This window comes from Motacilla alba, chromosome 3 (genome assembly GCF_015832195.1).
Source record: "Motacilla alba alba isolate MOTALB_02 chromosome 3, Motacilla_alba_V1.0_pri, whole genome shotgun sequence".
In the NCBI taxonomy this organism is placed as follows: Eukaryota; Metazoa; Chordata; class Aves; order Passeriformes; family Motacillidae; genus Motacilla; species Motacilla alba.
Window position 1 is genome coordinate 98,832,675 of NC_052018.1, and position 21,589 is coordinate 98,854,263.

General features: G+C 44.0%; 1 protein-coding gene across 5 annotated transcripts in view; it reads left to right on the top strand.

Moving 5' to 3' along the window:
- The first annotated feature begins 7,143 nt into the window (after positions 1-7,143).
- PELI1 (pellino E3 ubiquitin protein ligase 1) overlaps positions 7,144-21,589 on the top strand; it is a 43,748-nt gene continuing 29,302 nt past the window's right edge. The window contains exons 1-2 of one of the 5 annotated variants that reach the window (XM_038131974.1): positions 7,144-7,451; positions 8,161-8,212. Coding sequence is in view for 1 of the 5 variants with exons in the window: in XM_038131972.1 (XP_037987900.1) it covers positions 19,792-19,846 (55 nt within the window). In the remaining 4 variants the exon portion in view is untranslated. Of the gene's footprint in view, positions 7,452-8,160; positions 8,213-19,681; positions 19,847-21,589 lie in introns of all 5 variants that reach the window. The other 4 variants (XM_038131972.1, XM_038131976.1, XM_038131973.1 and 1 more) reach the window with 4 other exon arrangements.

The window sequence follows — 21,589 nt, forward strand, 5'->3', positions numbered from 1 at the left end:
TGCAGGCATCTTCAGAACAGGCCTTTTTCCTCTACAACACCCCAGTGATTTGCTTCAGGAGAGCCCAAGGGCGAGGGGCGAGGGTAAAACCGAGGGGCTGAAGGAGGGAAACTTTCCCAGCTGAAAGGACAAGATCATGCCAAATGAAGTTCAGTGACTGTAAATACAAATTAAAGAGCATCACCAGGAAATGTTTTGATCCTTCAGCTGAGAGCAAGGGGATTTGATATCAGTCATATTAGTCCAGGAAACTTGGCTATGAATGGCCAAATACTGACTCCAAAATCCAGCAGTGCCCTTAGAGGCAAAGAGAAACCCCAAACCATTTGGTAGGATCCAGATGCAGCCCCAGAGGAGGAGCAAACACAGTTGGCACTGGCAAGTCTAGAGAAGAAATATCAAGAACTGCTTGTAGCCCTGTCCCATAGGAACCCCAGTTAAATGGGGAAAATGAGAGATTTGAAATGCTCAGAATACAACACTGGAAGCTCATTGCCCAACACCTCTGTAGTTGGTTGGAGCCTTTCAGTTCCTCCCCCAAAAATGTTACCCATGTCACCAGTGGTGTCCAAGCCTCCCTTTGGGTGCTTCTGGAGCTGCCCAGGAAAGACCAGGTGAGCCCAGCCACAGCCAGGCCACTGTGGGACTTGCTGTAGGCATCTCACAACCCTCAAAATGAAGAGTTGAAGATAGCTATGCCAGCCTGGCCTCAGGGGGACTTTCAATCAGGTCCTGGCTGCAAATCTCCCTGGAGCAATCATTAAACAAGCCTTGTTTTGACAGAGCCCATGGTGGCCTCCTTCCCTTTAACTTCTTCCTTGGATTGACAAACTTAAGTCGTCCAGAAAACACTGTGTTAATCATATTGTTTGAGTGAGAAAGCTGAAGAAAGAGTATTACTCTGTTACCACGCAGCCAGCTCATGTGGCTTAAATCATAGCTACAACAAGCAGGCCTTCTGGCAGATGAGTTCACAGGCAGAAAGCAGAGGATTTTTCCCATGACATGCAGAGGGGAAGAAAAAAAAGACAAAAAAAAAAGAAAAAAGAAAGAAAGCATTAGTTGCGTATACTGAATGCAAGCAAAAACATATATACATCTGTGGTTTTGTGCGTTTTCAAGGACCCAAAATCTGTTTTGTTTCTTCAACCAGCCTATAAAGTGGACATATCCTGTGGGTGCTGGGAGCACTCACATGCTGATTATGTACTGATTTCCTTACGACTTCACCCCCCAGACTGATACAGCAGCTGTATTGAGATTCGGGTGGTGTTTTCATTTCGCCTCATTAAAGGCATTTAAATATGCCTTGCTCAAGTAACACCTGCCTCCTCCATTTTTTGGGTTGTGCTGTGGGTTGGGTGAGGGGGAGATGCTGCCATGTCCCCCTCCCTGGGAAAATTCATGTGTCCTTCCAGACAACAGCTTCGGAGATCGTGTTTTAGAGAACAACAAAAGAAAAAGAAGGCAGGGGGGAAAACATTCATTTTGAGACTGAATGTCTGGGAAAGCTGGGATGTGTGCTCACATGGTCCATGGGAGGACAGCTGTGATGCTGAGCAGCAGCCAAGCACCTTCTCCCACGTGAGCAACCCAAGAGATGCACCTGGGAGCTGCTGGTGGAGGTCTTGCTCGCTGCACCAAGTAGGGCACAGTTGGTGGAGAAATCACTGCCAATGCTGGACAAACTTTCCCTCTAGATCCACATTCAAGGACAAGCAATGAAATATATCCCAGAGCCCACGGGGTGCAATCCTGTCCTCAGTGAAGGGACAGCAGGAGGCTTCATGTTCTGCTCAAACCTCCTCTTTTGCAGTTGTATTCAAAGGGAGGTCCTCTGAAAGGACTACAGTTTTTGTTCCGCATAATTAATTCCTTCATTTATGTCAGGGGGATTGACACATGTCCATCCAGGTGGCTGACTCCTGTGACACTCCAGCAACATGCTGACTAGACACTGTGCTGGTACCACAGCTCCATCCCTCCCTCCCTCCTCGCTGCCATTATGAAGGGCCCCTTGATTTTACAGCTCTGTAAATACACTTTGAGAGGGTAGATGTTTGCTTATTAACTTAAGGCAAATTACATTTCTAAGCACTGGTGGAAGAACATAATTTAATTGGCGCACACGATCGGCCTGATTGATTGTGGATGATTGCACAGCCCCCCCTTTACTCTGCCTGAGCACAGTGCAGGTGCCAGTGCCCACCACTGGGTACGGAAAAGAAAGAACCACCTGGAGGCTCAGGTTACTTCAATTTTTCTACAATGATTTGATGATTAGCCCTTGATGAACCCAAGGCTGAGTTTGTGACAAGGAATTAGCACGCTCCTTTGGAAAAGCCCAACACCTGATGATCAGGCCAACGTCAGCGCTCAGGGTGACAGCATCATGTCTTGTGTTTGACCAGCTCTGACCTCGTGTCCACCAGAGCTAAATATTAATTTCCTCAATCCTTCCAAGAAGGAATTCAGCATCGACTTGTAATCTCAAATATTTTCACGCAACTGACTAATGACTTAATCACAGCTCGTGGCACTGAGCCACGCTGATTACCCACGCAGGCAGGAATTGCAGCATGTTGTGGCACCAGCAGCTGCCCAGCACCCTGTCATCATGCTCAGTCCCAGCAGCATCGGTCCCCAGTGAAATTTGCTTGGGTTTGAATCCCTTGGAATCCTACGGGCTGGATGAGAAAGGTGATGTGAGCTTCAGTTTTGTAATCCAGATTAGGCAGCTGATTTGGAAATGCATGAGGACACCCCTTGGAGACACACAGGTTCTCCCTCAGGAATGAGGGGCCTCTCCAAGGTTTTGGAGAGTGCTTGGTGAAGTATCCTGGCTGGTTGGACTTGGCAGCCCGCATCTGGAAAATGATCTGGGCATGGCCAGGAGATGCACTGAAGAGTTTTGTACTGGTCATGGTGCTTTAGTCCATGGATACAGCATTTAGCAGCATGGCCCTGAGCCCAGCCAAGCCACTCTGGCTGGGGATCATTTTATTTAATAATATAGACAGGGGCAGTGAGGTGTGAATGAACTGTTGCTGTTGGGGCCATATGCAGTTAAGAGCAGCACAGAAACCTGGGCAAGAGCCCTCGCTGTTTCCTCCTTGCTGAGTGAGATCACAGGACGATACGTGCTCTGATGGGAACATTAGAGGGGACCATGTGTCACTTCATTTTGCATCTGACTCAGAGAGCCTGTTCACACGAGCACTGGAACAGTGTGTGGCTGTCAGAAAACAGAAAATAGCTGTTTAAATATCAAAGATTATTTCAGAACTCCAATTGTCTGAGTCGCAGTTCCAAGTTTCATTGCTGGGAGGGGAAAACCAGTGTGAAATGAGATGGGACAGCAAAGGTGATGCTCTACCTACCTATGATTCCTTCTCCAATGAATTATCCATAGTACTGGGTCACCTCAGTGCAGCTTGACTCCCCCAAAATATTGAGTATTTTATGTTTTAGCTTCCTGCTGTCTCTCCATGTAGTGGTACAAGCTTATGGTACAAGGGTACATGGCAAGATCAGAGGGAAAAGCAGCCCCCAGGCTTCCTGCCAGCAAGGAGCTGAGTTCTGAAGCCCAGTTTTTAGCACCAGCTTTTCCAGACCTCTGGAGGACTTTAAGCCGTCAGTGGTGATTGCCCTTTTTCCCTAGCAAGGAACATGTGTTAAATATAAGGAAATACCAAAAAGAGTCACCAAACTCAGCTGTTTCCTTTTTGGTTTTTTTTTTTTTTTATAGTAAGGAGAGAAAAGCTTTCTGAATTTTTTTCTCCTACAAGAGGAATGCTTTGTAATGCTGATTTGTCTCTTAAGTTTCCTCTGAAATGTCTTTGAAAAAGAAATGAACCCTGAGGCAGAATCGAGATGAAAAGGGAACCCGGAGCAGTGCTGAGCCAGGGGGTTGTGCAAAGGATAAATGCTTGCATGGATATAAGAAGGGATTGGGCCAATTCATGAAACAGAAATCCATCATGAAGGTGCTAATTTAGAGTTAAATAAAAGATGGTCCCTTAGCAATGGGACACAAGCCCTGGTCTGGCTGCAGGTGCTCTCCCAAGACAGGGCCAGGCTCAACACTGGCATCACTGGCACCTGGGACTCATCCTTGAGGCAGCTGGGACAAGGCTGCAGCAGGGATGCTGGGATGTTGGAAATCTCTCTCTGTTATTTCATCCTCTGAAGAAGGGTGGTATGGCCAGGCAAAATCAGGAAAGAGCCTCCCAAGGGGCAAAGTGATAAACAGATGCTACAGAAGAGCACAGCATGTGACAGCAACCTGGAGCAGCTCTTGGGAGCTGAAGGGGACCCCATTCAACACAGCAAGAGGGACTTTTTGTTGTGGCAGGACAAAAATGCTAGGGGCAAGGCTCTGTACTGTGAATACCAAGCTCATGCTCTCCCCCCAGGCTTTTCTCAGCATACTCTGTGTCTGCTTCTGCCAGCTACACCTAATTCCTATATAGCTTAGTAAAGTGAGTATGGGATGGCAGAGTGAGGCCCTCTGTAATCTGGTCTCAGTACGCCCCAGGCATAATATTCACCTTTCCACACCCCAGTTTCCCCATGTAAATTGGATAATAATGAGATCTGCTGCCACTGCCATGTTACATCACATGTGCGGCGAGTGATTCATTACACGCAAAGCTCCGAGCGCGTCGGGCAGCACGCAGGGGTCAGACAGCAGCCGCTCATTCCAGCATGATGCCTGTCCATGAGTGCAGCCCTTTTCCACCTATCCCTTGCCTTCTTCCTCCTCCCAAATCCTTCAGCTTTTGCCCACCATCTCTGGAAAGGAAGCGCCTGGTCCCTGGCTTGAGACGTGACTTCCTGGCAGGCGGGACTCAGCATGTTTTCCATGTCAGAACTGGAGCCTGGAGCTTCTCCACTCGTGCCTCTGCACTGCTGTCACCTGCCACCCATCTGCCACGTGCCTGCACGTGTGCTCCATCCTCCCTCGTGCCTGAGTCCCGTGGAAACCTCCAGCAGCTATGGGGATATGCGGGATATGCTCCTGCTCAGGGGTGAGGGTCTGGCTTGCTCCATAGCGAAGGATGAGGGGATGCTGGAAACCGGGAGCTCAGGAAAGAGGGACTAATGCACGTCCTGATCAGAGGGCTGGAAATACCTGGGCTGGAAATATGGCAGGGAATAACGAACTGCTGAGCACGGAGAACAAAGTTACAGCAAATCCAAAGGCAAACCAATAAATGTTCTGTGGAGAATTCAGTTTTAACACCAGGCTTTGTTTACAGCAGCCACCAAAATCTGGGGTGTGGTGAATTTACCATCAGGGCGATTTTTATCTCAGGTGTTTTAAAAGAATACTGCCTTTGAGGAAAAAGCTATTTTTGGGATGTGCAGGGTTACACCAGAGATCATGAGGGATGATCATCCAGCCCCCTTTTGTTCTCATAATCTAGGAGCTTCAAATTATATCTCTTAATCTCTTCTTAGAAACCCCAGGGCCAGTGAAACTCAGGTTAATGACTGGTAGAGTTTACACACCCTGGCACCACTAATATATCTGACTTGATAATTCTTCAGCAGCTCATGATGTGACGACTATGAAAGCATCTCCATTGACTTTGTGTGTTGTGCTGGGGCAGAACCTTGTTGTTTTCTGAATGATGCAGTGGTAAAAACTCCCATTTCCTTTAAAAATCTGTTTCTCACCATGTATAAGAAAAAAATGATGACGACATCAAGGCTGTGATTTCTCGTAAGCTATGGAAAACGTAGAGCAAAATCAATTAGTATAGTCTTTCTTTATGTGGCTAGAAGGGTCTTTCAGTCAAAAAAAATATATATGCATACATATACAGGCATATACACATACATACATTTTTCTATTCATATGTATGTATACATACACACACGTGCACAAATTGAATTGTAGAATTGAAGAATGTAAAGGATTTGGAAAGGCCCCAAAAGATCATCTAGTTCCAACACCCTGCCCTGGGCAGGGTCATCTTCCATTACACCAAGTGGCTCAAGGTCTTGTCCAACCTGGCTTTGAACACGGCCAGGGTTGGAGCACCCACAACCTTCCTGGGGAGCCTGTTCCCATGTCTCACCACTCACACTAAAAAAATTCTTCCTAATATCCAACCTAAATTTCCTCTCTTTCAGTTTGTACCCATTACTCTTTGTCCTATTGCTACAGCTTCTCTGGTTCCTCTGAAGGTTCCCCTTCAGGTACTGGAAGGTTGCTATGAGTTCTCCACACATAATCTTCTCTGGGCTGAACAGCCCCAACTTTCTTAGCCTGTCTTCGTGTGAGAGGCGCTCCAGTTCTCTTCTCAGCTTCATAGCCCTTCTCTGGACTTGCTCCGACAGTTCCATGTCCTTATGTTGGGGACAGCAGAACCATAGGCAGTATTCCAGGAGGGGTCTCACAAGAGCAGAATAGGAGCGGGGTGGGGGGGAACCTGCTGGCCACACTCCTTTAGAGGCAGCCAGGGACTCTGTGGGCTTTCAGCGCTGCACAGCACGCAAAGCGCAGGTAAGTGGACACGCACACACCTGCACATGGACACACAACCGCACATGGACACGGACACACACCTGCACACGGACACACACCCGCACACGGACACACACACCTGCACATGGACACGGACACACACCTGCACACGGACACACACACCTGCACACGGACACACAACCGCACATGGACACGGACACACACACACACAGACCTGCTCACACACACACGCATAAAGACACACACACACCTGCAAACGGACACACACACACACACCTGCTCACACACACACACACACCCGCACGGACACACACACACACACCCGCGCGCACACACACACACCCGCGCGCACACACACACACACACCCGCGTGCACACACACACACACACCTGCACGCACACACACACCCGCACGCACACCCGCACACACACACACACCCGCACGCACACACACACACACACACACACACACCCACCCGCACACACACTCACACACACACCCGCACACACACGCACACGCACACCTGCACACGCGGGCTGTGCTCAGAGCGGGGCGGGGAACAGGACTACAACTCCCGCCATGCCCCGGGTCAGTTAGGGGGCGTGGCTTGTCTCCGCCCCGCCCCGCTGGTGTGGCGCGCGGTGAGGCGGGGCGGGGGGGCGGCGCGCGGCAGTCGGTGTGCGGGCGGCGGAGCCGGCGGCGTCCATCACCATCGGCTTCGCTCCCCGGCCGCTTCTCGGTAGCTGCTGCCGCTGTTCCCCGCCTGTGGCTCGCAGCACCGGCCCGCCGGCGCCCTGCTGGTTGGAGGTGAGCGCTCTGAGGCTTCTTCCCTTGTCGCCTAGTCGGAACTATCGCCCTCCGCGCGGCCGTGAGGAGGCTGAGGCTGCCCCTTCCCCCCCGCTCCCGGCCTGCCGGCGTGGGGTGCCTCTTCTGCCCGTTTCCTTCCTCCCCGCGGTGAGTATCGCGCCTGTCGCGACACAGCCCCATCCGCGCGCCGCTGTCGAAGGGGTGGGGGGCCTGCCCGGGGCCTGCCCCTTTCCTGCTTTCCTCGGGCTCCTGCCTCCCCTCCCGCCGCCCTGAGCGCTTTGTACTGCGCCTCGCAGGGCTCCCTTGTTGTGGTTGTTTCTAAAATAATTCTCCGTTCTTATTTTTTCCCCACCGGGGTTTGAGAAGTTTTTCTCTTCTTTTATTTTATTTTGCCTTTTTTTTCGTCTTTTTTTGTTTAGTCTTTTTTTTGCTTCCCACCCACCCGGATTTGGCCCCGCTCTGGGGCTGAATGTGCTGGGGAAGCTCTTTGTCATGGAGCGGCTGCCGAGCAGTGTGCCCTCGGGAAAAACATCACTTAAAAAAAGAAAGGAAAAAAAAAGTCGTCAATACTTAAACACCAGGGTTCTGTAGAATTCGGGGGTGGATGGGGCTTTTTTTTGGCGGCGGTGGTGGTATATGTGTATTTTTTGGGGGTAAGAACGAGTTCTCCCCCCGCCTCCCCCGCCAAGTCCATTGATCGCAGGCTCCCGTGCCGGAGCGCGGAATGGGAGCAGCACGCAGGCGGGTGACAACAAAACAAAGGGGGATTTTGTTTGGCTGTTGTTAACCTGAAAGATCTTGGTGGGAAAGCTTTCTTCTTTTTCTTTGGATTTTTTTTTTTTTTTTTAATCCCTAGCTCTTCCAAATTTGATGATGTTTTACTCTGGAGAAATCTAGCTGGGCGGTGGGTAAGTTGTGTCTTTAATTTTAAGATTCTTGGGGGAATTGCAGGGTTTCTCTCCCATCTCCTCAGCCCTGGCTCTTTTGTGAGCAGCCTGCTGTCCAGCGCAGCTTGTGTCCGGTTTTTCTTTTCACTCTTGTTTTCACCTAGTCAAATAATATGTTTTCACGATCTAGTACGAGGGGGACGTTTCTGCCTGCAACAGCTATAGAGAAGATATTCAAAAGGCGGGGGAGAAAAGGAGCAGTTGTGTTTTTAGCTGAATAACTTTCCTCTGATAAAGGGTATATTTTAAAGCAGTTACGTTTTTATACCAGAAGCATTTTTCTTGCCCCTACCCCCCTTGTTTTTGTTTTAACTACCACCTCGAAAACTGCAGCTACTTCACCTCTGCAAAATGCAGCTTCTGGAATACAAGCGAGCAAAAAGCAGTCTGGCTGTAGTGCGGGTGTTTCTGGCCTTACAGGCCGCCCCTTTTTGGTATTTTTTTCTGGGACTCCTCTGCCTTGAAAAAACACTACTTGGCAAGGAAAATTACAAAGCCTTTCAGCTAGCTAGAAGCTGGCGCTTCTACATCTGAAGGGCGATAGGTTTGGTTTTTTTTTTTTTTTTCATTTTGAATGCGTATGGGAGGCGGGGGGAGACCCGGGGAAAAAAAAGGCCGTTTCCGGTTTCTGTTCAGCAGCGTTTCGAATTTTTTTGTTCCCACAAAGAAGCAGCCAGATGACCTGTTGATGATACATCTTCGGTTGCTTTTTGTTCCAGAAGGCGCTTGTAGGTTAGTGGAGATGGACAGGCTGCCCGAATCTTCGTTTGCATGTGTTGTTGTGTGGTCTGTGTGGCTTTGTAATGTTTTAGGCCGACAGTTTTGGATTGAGTAATGTGGAGCCAAAGTTCAGATGTCTGCCCAGGACATTTCCCCCTTTCCTCTCCACCGCAGTCCTTTTCCCCATGAAAAAGCGTGGTTTGTTGCAAATTGAGCATTGGTAGTTGGAAAATTAGGCTCTCTTGGTGCTGTGCAAGAGAAGCGTCCTAACTCTTTGAAGTCGTGTGAATGGCCTGGCAGGAAGCTTTAGGAATGCATTTTGGTTGTAGGTAGGTTGCTGCTGGGTACCTTAAGCTCCAACATCTCCTATTTCAAATGAATTAAACATGTAGGAGCACCTACTGTCACGCTGAGTAAAGCTGAGTGAAGTCGTGTAACGTGTGCCTCATGAATGTTTCCATTCTTACTAAACACTGGAATGTATTTCTCAACACAGCAGGTCACCGTGCTAGTGTTCGTCTTGGAAATTAACATTTTGAGTAACTACCAGTGTAATTTCAGTTAAAGAAGAATTTAATATACTACCTTAGCTACAACCGTTTTGTATTTTGGAGGCAATATTGGTTTATATTAATAAACCAGGCGTGGAAAACAGGATCCTTTCACTTCAGCATTTATAGCTAGTGGCTGAGTTTGTAGTTGCAAAATAGAGGATCATGTGCTTGGAGCCAGTGGTATTTAAAACTCCTATTCATTTGTAAGGAGCTAATTACAGATATTTTTTGATATAAACTGTCTTTTCAGACAGGAACTCTGGAATACAGGAAACTGGAAAACTCAAAGCTGTTTGTAGATGCTAAAAAAGGAAGAATGAGGGTGTTTCATAAGAAATCAGTCACCTTTAATTGCCTACTTGTAAGTGAAATTACACAGCTGATTAGCAAGTCCTGCTGGATGCCAGTAATTGGAGGTACTTGTTGCTGGCTGGTCACTGTGCTCCTTGCTGGTTAGATTGTAAAAGTTTTGACTGAACATCAGGATGAAAAAGTCCAGCTCCTTTGTCTCCTAGACATTCACTCCTTAATCTCCAGATTCACAAGCATGCTGACAAACTGTCAAAGAAGTGACAGCAGAGACATGGGATAGGAAGTAGGTCGAGCACCGCTGAACGCTGCTGAGTTTCAGTGGAAAAACAGTGAGCATGTTTCCATCTGATCTTGTTTCTGTTTCCTTTCAATCTACCGGTTAGCAGGATGCACCAGGAAGTGTCACACTGCTACTGTACTTCCCCAGTCCTACTGAAATTAATATTGCATCTCCAGTCAGGCGCAGTCAGTCTACCTGGGTGGAAAGATTAATGGGGAGGAAGATCAAATAGCAATTTAGTTATGAAAAATTGTGTCAGGCAAAACTTTAGTGGCTCTGTGCCTCTCAGGAGGTGGTGGGCAGGTTGTGGGATGCATTTCCCTGTCCCTGTGCTGCTCTAGGCTCTCCAGTGGTTGCTTGGGGGTGGGCTGGGGCAATAGGGTAGCATCGTGGCACATTTTTTGTGGCCTTAACGTTTTGTAATGGCAATTAGTAGTTATAAGTGATTGTGTTTCTTCTTTAAAACATTTGAATGTATGTATTCAAAAGTCTGCCTTTCAAGTTAAAAAAGATGGAAGCTCTTTTTCTTGCTAGAAATCCTCCTGAAACTTAAAAAAAAAAAGCAAGCTCTACTTGTTTCTGCCTTCTGCTAAAAGCAGTAAAAACTCTTTGACAATAACTTGATTTGCAGAAAAGTTAGTCTTGCACACTATGAGTATGTTCTTTCACAAGTATCCTGTATTTATATTGGTTTGAAAAGAAGCTTTTTCTTCAAGTAGGCAGAGGTTCTTGAGTGCTTTGCACGAGTGAGTGCACAGCTTTTGAGCTACCTAGGTGAGCCCTATGGCATGGCCTTCTTTTGCTGACCCATGTGATGTGATTTGGAGCACCAAATGTTCCTAGCCACTCAAAGTGACCTTTCTGGAATAACCCTGTAGTGATGAGTGATTGTGAAATAGTTGACTGGAAACTACAGGCTTTGCAGGGAAAAGCTATCTTCTGCTGGCACCCTGTGCTGGATGTAGGTACTGATCAGTACCAGCCCTGCTACAGCAATGTCTTCTGTCTTGTGTGTGAGGTGGCATTTGGGGACGTGGGCTCAAGTGTGAACGAGTCAGCAGCTTGTTTGGTTGAGGCTGAATGCAGTGCCTGAGTGGGAGTGTTTGGTTAAGGATTGATGGTATCCTCTGGAGCCTGCCATGCAGGAGCTCGGCTCAGTTCAGGAACAGGTAATAAAAGTTAATCTGCTGACCTTGGTTTTAATCCATGCTGCTGGATTTAATCACAGTGACTTGAATGCCACCCATGGTACTATGTAAATGTAGTGTAGTACCTTGTGTAGTACCATGTAGTACCATTCAATGTTGAATTTTGGGCTTAAATCTCACACTCGAGAGCAGAGTGAACTAAACCTTGCAGTGAATTTCTGGGTGTGGTTTCAGGATTGGGAGTATCCTATAATTTTACTCTTCTAAAATTTAAAATTCATTTAAAATTAAAGCTATATTGCAGTTTTTAGATTAGAAGCAGTCAAAACCTCTTACTCTGGTCCAGTAATTATCTTCCTGTCAGGAAGAGGATTTGTTCAATTCATACTTGCTTTCCTTGTTCACCTGTATATGTTGTAGAAGACTCGGGATATGTGTCAACGTTGGCTCAAAATGCTCTTGGTCTGCCTTGATGTTGGCTAGACAGCCATGCCAAACAGATGTTTTTCTGTGCCAGCCTTGTTTGTAGAAGTTAATTGCATAAATGTGTTTTTAGTAGGGAAAAAAGCTTTCCTTGTGAGAAGTTTTTTTTAATAGTATAGAGATATTTGGGGCAGGGAGATGCTGGTCTGTCTACATCAGGGTGTCTGTGTGTATATGTGTGAACAGCAAGGGAGGGTTGAAAGGCTATGGTTAAAAAGGCCCAAACCAGAAATGATCTCTGGAATATATTTTTGTTATTATTGTTTGTTATTTTTAAGGGTGGTTGATAATATGAATAATACTATGAATAATAATATGAATTAATAGCTTCTAGATAATATTTTGTGTATTTATTGAGGTTTTGTGTGACTGGGATATATGAATGTGTAGGTACTTGCAGGTTATGGGTTTGGAGTAAGTTAGTCAAGTAGGATTCTCTGGGGGATAGTTTGTTGGAGCTAGGACTTGAAGATACAAAACCAAAAAAAATACCCCAAAGCAACCAAGACCCAGAAAAATAATAAAGCACAAATCCCTGCCTAGCTAGAATTTTCTTTTAAGTAGACCACCATCAATGGGTTTTTTCCTTGCATTGCTAATTGATTCATCTGTCTGGATGTACTTAGCTGCTTGTATTTCAGGTTTGTAATGTTTCTGTAACTATATAACCCTTTGGGTTTTATTACAAACACTTAAAATACTCTTTTCTGAGCTGGGGTACCTATTTTCCTTACTTTATGGACAAGGTAGGGAATAGAGATTGAATTTGAGGGCACTGATTTGGTTTTTGTTGAGAAGACTGTTGAGATTTGACATTGGTGGAGCTCAAGGCCTGCAAGAATTTGTGAAGGCATAGTGAGAAGAAACTTGGTGATGTGATTTGTACGTCTCACACTGTCCTGCTTGTCTCTTCAGTGTTTCTGCTTAATTATCTGAACCATGCAGTGAGCAACTGGAAAGTTGCAGCTGTTGAGGTAGTTTGTCCTTGCCTGCTTATCCCCATGGATGGTAACCCCTTGATCTGGGCCAAACCCACTAATGGCTTCATTGTTCTTTGGGTCAGGGCAGTCAAATTGGCATCTCTGGGTTAGGTCTAGTTTGAAACATTTCACCCAGCTGGTCATCTTTGCACAGGAATTCATCAGTGGTGTCTGGAACAGCTTGCAAGGCACCTGGGTAGAGCTGTGAGCTTTAGGAAAGGCAGCTCATGTGCCTGTGCAGCCTGCACATAGGGCCCCCTTAAACATCACGTCCCTTGGGACTCTGTAAGGCAAGGTTTAACTAGTCACAAAGTTAGGCTTGGGGTTCCACATGTTTGTTGTTCCTTTCCTTATGTCAAGATCATGCCTTTCCAAAAGGACCACTTTCTCTGTTCCCAGATCCTTCTGCTTTTAATAGTCAAGCAGTATTAAACAGTAAGGACTTGATTTTTAGAATCATACAGGCATGGATACTGCATCTGTATTTTCTTTGTCCTAAGACAAATTGTTCATGTTAAATGATAAAAGTGGTCCCTGAAGAATTTCTACTAAGAAATCTTAAGGCTCCTCTTCTCTTTAGGTGTTAATATGTACACTGAGATTTTTGTCTCATGCTACCTTGATATCCTTTCCACTCATCTGAAGCAGTTGTAGTTCCATGCAATATTTTTGTAAGAATAATTATTGTCTAAATCATGATTTAACACAAGTTTCAACAGGGAGAATAAGCAATGATCCTTAGATCATGGAGCTGAACTGTTTATTTGGTATGAGGCTAGGGGTAAAAATGCACAATTTATCATACATGGAGGCTTATTATAAGTAACATACTTTTAAAGAACTTGTTTCTCATTTTGATTTTTTAATGCACCTCTTGGGATAAACTGCTATCTTCTAAAAATGTCAGTTCTGTCATTTCCCACTTATTTTTTTCTTTGTTTGGTTTACTTTTTTTCCTGAGCCACTTCAAATACTCTGAGGAGTGCTCAATGTGGAAGAAAATAAATGCAGGTAGATATTTGAGTTGCTGTGTTTAGATTGCTGCTGTACTTTAAGGTTAGCAGAAGATGACTTTAAACTTCTGTGCTGCAGTGCAAGAGAGTAAAGTGGCTTCAGCCCTTACTAATATTGGAGGTAGGGTATGTGCTCCCTCTTGGATTTGGATCTAACTCCTTTTTGCTGAGCAACTGCCATCTTTTGAGTTTAGGGACATGCTACAAAATTTTCTGATACAGACTGGGAGAGTTCCTCCTTGTCTTGGAAACCAGAGTAGTTTACTTAATATTTGAGAAGCCAGAGTTATGGACTGGACTTTCAGTCAATACTGCTATTTTCATCTTCATGATCAAGCTTTCACGGTAATTAGGTTTCAGATTTAGGATGCTGCTTTCAGAAGTCCACAAAAAACTGTATCATGCCCACAAGTGGCATGAGCACGCTGTGTGTGCAGTTGAATAGTTACAAGGGAAGAAGATAATAGTCCAGCTGTAAAACAAGTCATTGAGGTAACACCTAATTTCAGCACCCACTAATTGTTGGGGTATTTATTTAATGTACTTTCGATAAAGAGCTGGGAGACAACCAGCTTGAATGGCCTGAAACTTAGAGACAGTCAGTTAAAAACTGCTTTTAAACAGGGCAAAGGTGTGACAGTTCTTCAGTAGGTAGTGCAGAGAGCCAGAATGCCCAAGAGCAGACACTTAAAGTTTCGTTTATTCTTTTTTTATGTGATAATGTTGAGGCAGATTTGTGATGGTAGTGCTGACACTTCAGATAAACACTGCTTCCTGCTCCAGTCTGCTGTCCTTGTGTCTCTTAAAGTCAAAAGATTGTGTTTTAATATACATATATATCTATATATATATACATATCATATCTATTTATAATTGCACTTTGTACCCTGGCATTTGCAGATCAAGCCTTAGATAAATTACATTGTAAGGCATATTAGTCTGAAGACAGGCGATCACCCCTTTGTGCTTAGATGACTTTCATGGCCAAGTCATCATCTCTTGATTCCTGTGGTAGATGGATCCATCATACTGGATCTTTGGTTTTGGTTTGGCTTTGTTTTTTTTTTTTTCTTTAATAATAAGGTGATTGCTACATCACCTTATTGTATTGCTACAATAATAAGGTGATAAGCCCACATCAATTGTTTTAGTATTTATTAGGTGCTGCATTTGGTGGATGTGAAATATCATTCCAGTTGAGCTTTCCCTTTTGGTGCAGCGTGAGCTGTTGCCTGTAGGGTGAGGTTTCTGTAAACTGCTCAAGGTTGTTCCTGAGGGCAGGAATGTACCATGGTGAGAGAAACAGCTTGGTGGGTTTTTTTCTCTTGTCTATTTTGAAAGAAGTGATGTATTACTGTATTAAGGCTGTCAGCCACCTGCTGAAGTTGAGGAACTCAGCTTGATCATGCAGGCAAATAAATGCACAAATAGCTTTTATTTTTATCCTTTTTTTTTCTTGCACGTGTACATATTTATGCAGTCAGTATTGTAGCCAGTATTTTAGCTTTGTCAGAGGGTTTCTGAGCAGCAGATGTGAACATAGAGTAGGTTCCTGTACCTCTCACTGCTGGCTGAGAAAGGTCAGGGGGCACTAGTAGGAAGTGTGGGCCTATAAACCATTTGTGACTTAGATACAGCAACTACTTTTGAATTCCTGTGCCAATATATATGGGCTATTTAATCTTTTCCTCACTGAAATAAGCATTCATATATTACTCTTCTGAGATGTGCATAGACAGCAAGAGGAACCTCTGCCTCAAGAGGAGAAGTATTACAAAAATTTTTGTTGCCTTTCCCTTACTCCCCCAACTTTGGGGAGTGACTCATTCAAGTTGCCAACGTATAAACAGGAGCAGAGAGAGGAGCATGATCCAAAAGGTGAGGGAAGAGTTAATGCTTACATTAAAGCCAAGACAGATCAGTCATAGGGAGGAGTGAACATTATCATTAATAATCACGTGTCCGGTGTCTTTCAGTCTCTTGAGTCTTACAGTCTCCACAATAGCAAGTATTGTAGACATTCTGCTATTATTTTAGAGCTGTTAATGAGGAGGAGTAAAAGTCAGATTTATCTGGCTACTTTATATAGTTCATAACCTCAATCACCAAAAAATAACAGCTTTAAAGATTCAGATAGTGCTTGGCTAACATGTAGAGTGAGATGGCATGAGAAGTTTCTTGCCTCACTTTGGGCTGTAGCATTGCCTATTTCTTCTTCTCTTGCTGCTCCAGTTTTCCAAGGCAGGGCTGCAGCTGAGACATAACAAAGCTGGAGTTGTGCTCTGCTCTTCTGATCAGCTAGGAAAGAGCGCAGGACATAGGAGATGGCAGGGAGAGGAACCTGTGTGCTGGAGATGGTGCAGGATGTCTCCAAAGCCCTAGATGAATGCTAGGCTTGTCTCTTGTTTTTTGTCCTTATTTTAAGAAAGGTAAGGAACTCACAGGTGTGTTGATTCTTAGTTTGTTAATGTTTGGAGTCTGCTACAGAAATGCAAGTAACTATTCAGCTACTAATCAAACCTTGCTCTGCTTTGAGGCATGTAAACTAATGAAGTACCAACAAATGGGAAGGTGGGAGAAAAAAATGATAGTACAGCCTGAGTTCAGGCTTCCCATTTTTCTTCTGCTTTCACTGTGTCAGATGTTTAGAAGTGTCAACATGACTGAGGACCAGGTAGAAAGCTTACGTGAGGCACAAACCTGATGCTGAGCAGGGAAGTGTTTTGGAGTGTGGGGAGGTCTAACATCTGTTTGTAACCTTTTGTCACAAGTGGAAGGGATTATAGAATGACAAATAGTGATTCTTTGCCAATGGGCATGGGATCCACTCAGCATTGCACAAAGCATGCCAATTATATTTAATACAAATGTTCCCCCAGAAAGATCACCTTGATTTAATTTTTTTTCAGATGCATAAAGTAGAAATGAACTGAGGCTCTCTGTTTGTTCTTTAAAGACTAAGTACTGTATTTCTAGCTCTTGGCAGACATTGTCCACAAGTACTTCATGTTCCATTGGGCTTATGCCAAATTTGATGTACCGTGTGTACTGAAAGCATCAAAACCAGACTTACTTTAATTTTAGATTTTACAGTTACTGTTATTGATTTTTCTTAGAGCTGTTCCATCCAATCTGCCATCATCTTAATTTTTTTCCCTGCAGGAGTTTGGGGAAGAACCATGACAGTCTTTATTTGTGTGGCTAGGGAGTGTTCATGTCAGTGAGAGCTGTAGATCAGACATCTCTGCAGTGGCCAGACTCTCCATTTGTAGAAGCTAAATCAGCACACTGTGTTATTTATGAGCTCTTTCCTTCAATGCTGACTGATATGTTGTGACTGAGGACAGTGTTAAAAGCAGAGTCTGTCAACCATCTTTCAAGAAACTTGATTTTAATAAAATCCTGAGACAGGAAGCAGAACATACCAAAAATTGTGAACTTTGACTTTTCAGCACTTCCATGCTGTATGAATAGAAATAAGCCTGACAGAAAGACCTTGGACTCTGAAGAGACAAAAATGGGATGAGGTAGGGGAGAGAAGCAGAGCACAAGTAGGAATTGTGATAGGTAGACAAAGAGAGGAAGGAAATAACTGAGGGAAAGAATAGGATAAAGTGCAAAACTGCCAACCAGTATGGGCTAGAGCATTTGTAATGCTACAGTCCTTAGGTCTGCTGATCCCAGCCTAGCAGCTGTGTCTGCTGGCCTTGGATTTTGGCTGTTCATCTTTTTGTTTTCAACCCTCAAGGCCAAGTAGCTATGCATAAGCATGGCTTCTGGCCAGGTGGCTCATAGCACTCAGAGTGGAACAGGATTCCCCTCCATTGTGTTGATGTCGAGCAGCATGGCATTGGGTGAAGCCTGGGTTTTCCCTTTCACTTCTCCTGCTGAGGCCGCTGTTATTAAGTGGCAGTCTGGTCTGGTTTCTGCTTTGCAACTGTAACAATTGTAGCAGAGGGTAAAGTTGCTCAGTGCTTCGGAGACCTACATCTGAGTGGGGAGTCTCTCTATGATAGAGACTTAAAATCACAATGCATTCTACATTCCCTGTTTATAATAATCCTTGTAGTTAAAGTATGTGGGAATTCCAAGTTAGTTTCTATTGTAAGCTTAATCATGGCAGTTGGTGGTTTTTCTCAGACCTCACTCTTATGCTGAAGTACTAAGCATGGTTTTAAGTCAGGCATCTAGTTCTCAGCCAGAGTTTATATTTCAGACTTTACTTCATCTCGGAAATGCTGATTAGTCTTTGGGAATGTTACTTAAGCTTTGACAATCTTCAGATATTATAATCTTCAGAGACTTTTGAGACTTTTTGACTTCAGAGACAAAATAATAATCTTCAGTATTTTGTGACCTACATCTGTCTTCTCATTCCACTCCGTGTACTGGCATCTCTGTTGGGGGCTGTTCAGTTTCTGCAGGTTTTCTTTGCCAGGCAATGTCAGAAGATGCTTTCCCATCACACAACCAAGTGACCAATTCAGAAGAATTGTTGGTGGAAGAGTTTTCCAGCTGGACCATAACCTGTGTTAACATTGGTGTATCCCAGGTTTTATTGTAGCAACTAATTATGGAGGTACCTTGCATTAATATGAGCAGACAAAATACTGCCATGCAAAGAAAAGAAATGTACAGGAAATTACTAAGCCTTGATGAAGACAGAACTATAGATTGTTCCAAGTGTATTTTTGTAGCTGAGACAGAATTTTAATTTTTTTCACTTGTTGCTGTTACTGTGCTTGTTTTCAAGCTTAATTTTACAACAAGCTTAGTTTTAACTCTGTATGCATGCTAATAAAATTATTGCTGTACTAAGCAGTCTTTTACTGATGAATATAGCTTCTGCTACTTAAAAGAACAAAAGTTCAATAGAAGAATGAGTATACAGAAAACAAAGTTAGCTCTAGTTAAAAATGGGAGTAAACTTTCCTTGGTTTTCAAGATTTAACATAGCTTTTAAGTACTGCTCAGAAATAAATTCTTATTTCCTGTTATCTCACTATTAATTAGTCCATGCATTTAAAAATACACAATTTTGCTATTTTTCTGGAAATGAACACAGTCATATGGAAGGTGGTCCCAACTCTTGGTTTGTGTCATCTGTTCAGGTGCACTCATCACTGAGTAAATCCAGTTGAGAAACAGTTTGGAGGGTGGGTCTGTGGAAATCATGGTTGTGCAGAACCTTGTGCCATGTAGCTGCCGGGCCACAGGCAGGCCTGCTGCTTTTGCAGGCAGCAGTGTGTTATGCCACCTTAAAATTGTTCAACTGCAGAATGTGTTCCTGCTATACGTTAGCAACTAAGTTCAAGCATTCCTGCAGTCATGGAAATAGGTGATAAATAACAGCTCTGTGATGCAGGGCTTCTGTCTTTGCATGCAAAACTCATGCCTCTGTGCTAGTGGCCAGGTTTGTCAATGAAGGGAATTTGGAAGGGAACTCTGGAGTTTATCTGGTCCAACTCCCCTTACTCTAAGTAGTTTGAATTCAAAGCCAGCCTTTTCATCCCTTTATTTTGCATGGTTTTGAATAACACACAGCCAGAGTGTCTGCTGATGGCACTTGTCTCATGCTTACCTGCAACTGGCAGTCGTCTGTAAAACTATGACTTATCCAGTATAATTCCAGAACATATTCTTAAATTTCACTAAATTCTGAGCACACCAACTGGCAACTGAATTCCCTCAATAATGTTGAAGAACTGAGCATTTTGAGTTGCTTTGCACTAGGAGTACTGATTGGAGAGAAGGGTGTATGCTGTGTTCAAAAACATGTTTATTCTGGGAGACACTGAGCCAACCTCTAGGAAACCATTCTTTACAGTGGCTGTGAGTGACAGGTAGATCTCCTTCCTGTGCCTCTGCCAGCTGACAATTCTCAATTGCTGATGTGGATGGGGCTTAACCATATGGTCTCACTCTGGCTTTCTCTCGCAGTGTTGAAAATCGTTGTCCTGTCTGCACTAGCAACTAACTGAGCTCAGCTCATTGCTGACAGCCACCATCATCAACAGGTCCCTTTCCCTCTGCGCGTGAGGCTTTTGATTATGTATCGTAAATCCAAGTGGAAGCGCGGGTACAATCTCGAGGGGCTTGAACACGGTGAGTTTGTGTCTGCACAGTTGTTCTACAAGAACAAACTTTTTTACTTGCACATTAACTTCTCTTCAAATTTTTCATCTAGAGAATTTGGTAACTACTTCTAGAGTTCCTTTCAAATAGAGCTTTTATTTACCTCTGGGAGATTTTGATAGAGATAAGCTGCTAAAAGTACAAGTATAGAACAATACAAACTACTTCTATTGTCTTGCTGTAATTATCTGTAAAGATATTTGTTCTGTAATCACTATTTTTTTTAAAAGAAGTGGAAGAGAATGCTCTAAGTAGTTCATTGGTTAACATCTCTCTACAGCAACCATAGCTTTTATAAAATGCAGGTTATTAGTGACATGCCTTCTAAACTGTGCCTTCTAAACAAATTTACTTTCTCATGCCCTAATGTTGGATTTCTACCTAAGGTTATTTCCAGAGGCTCTGATATAATATTTAGTGCCTGATGAGACTGACACCTTCTCCATCTCATCTCTCTGAACTGTGCACACACATAACTCCCCCTCCACAGATCTGAGCTATGCAGTCCTTGGCCTGTCTTTACTCCAGACCTGCTGACTGGTGTTTTTTCATGAGCTGAATTTTCTCACTAACTCAAGAGAAACAAATTAATTGTGGGAGTTTCCTTAGAGGTTCAGGGAGCTGTGCCTTAAGTTTTGTTATTAGACTGACTGTATATCCTTCTGATGTGGTAGGCTTAAAATTCTTGCATTGCTTTCTTTAGCTTTGCCTGTGAATGTATCTGTGGCTTGTTCTTTTTCCTTGGCCCTCTGGTTTGAGGACAACAGCTGCTGCCTTCTCTCAGTATTGTTTGAACCAAAGTAGTAATGTGTTGTGAGAACATCAACTTTACCTTGCTTAGACCAGTTTTCAAGTGGAATTAATGTTAGTGAGATTGAGAGTACAAAGGCTGTGATTAATAGTGAGAGGTCTTTTGGCATATAATTTTGAAAATGTTTATAGTTTTATTTTACATCTCAGGGATTGGAGCAAATAGGCATGAGATGCTAATCATTATAATGTTTTTCATGATCAAAGCTATCAGTACTGCAACGGCTGCTATTTCTGTTTCAACTGCCAAAGTCCTGAAACTAGTTATGAGCAGTCAGTATTGGTGGTTAACAGCCTGAAACATTTTAGGTATGGGAAATACCACTTCATTATTCAACATGAGTTTGCTGATATGAATCCATGCTGCATATTTATTTTAGTTTCTGATCAGCGCCATATTTCACTGTGCCTCTTGATTTTCTGTCAAGTTTCTATAATGAGTAAATTCTCAGTCCAAAATTCCTTACCTCTGTTATGTTTCAAGGGGAAGCTCAGGAAGTAGTGCAGTATGGTCTAGACCTTTAAAAATAATGTAGGTGTTACAGCTTTGTTTTATAAACTTGAGTGTCTCATTGGAAAATGCATTAGGAAGAAGTTTCTATCTAATGAAACATGGTGATCAGAGAGGACTTGCTGTGTTCAAGTACTTGTACATGCACCAAAAACACTTGGAAAAACTCTAGGAAGAGCTGTGAAACAGTGTTGAAGCTGGTGGCTTCAGAAGCTGGAGGGTACCTGGCATTGAAGTGCTTCATCTCTTCAGAGAAACAGTACACAACTTAAATACCATGCCTGACAGTGAACATTGTCTCTGACGGCAGTGTAATTATTTTGAAGGTCTGGGGCTTATCCAGAATCAGAGTGGTGAATTAAATTGCATGTCTAGCCAAGATTTGCTCTAGT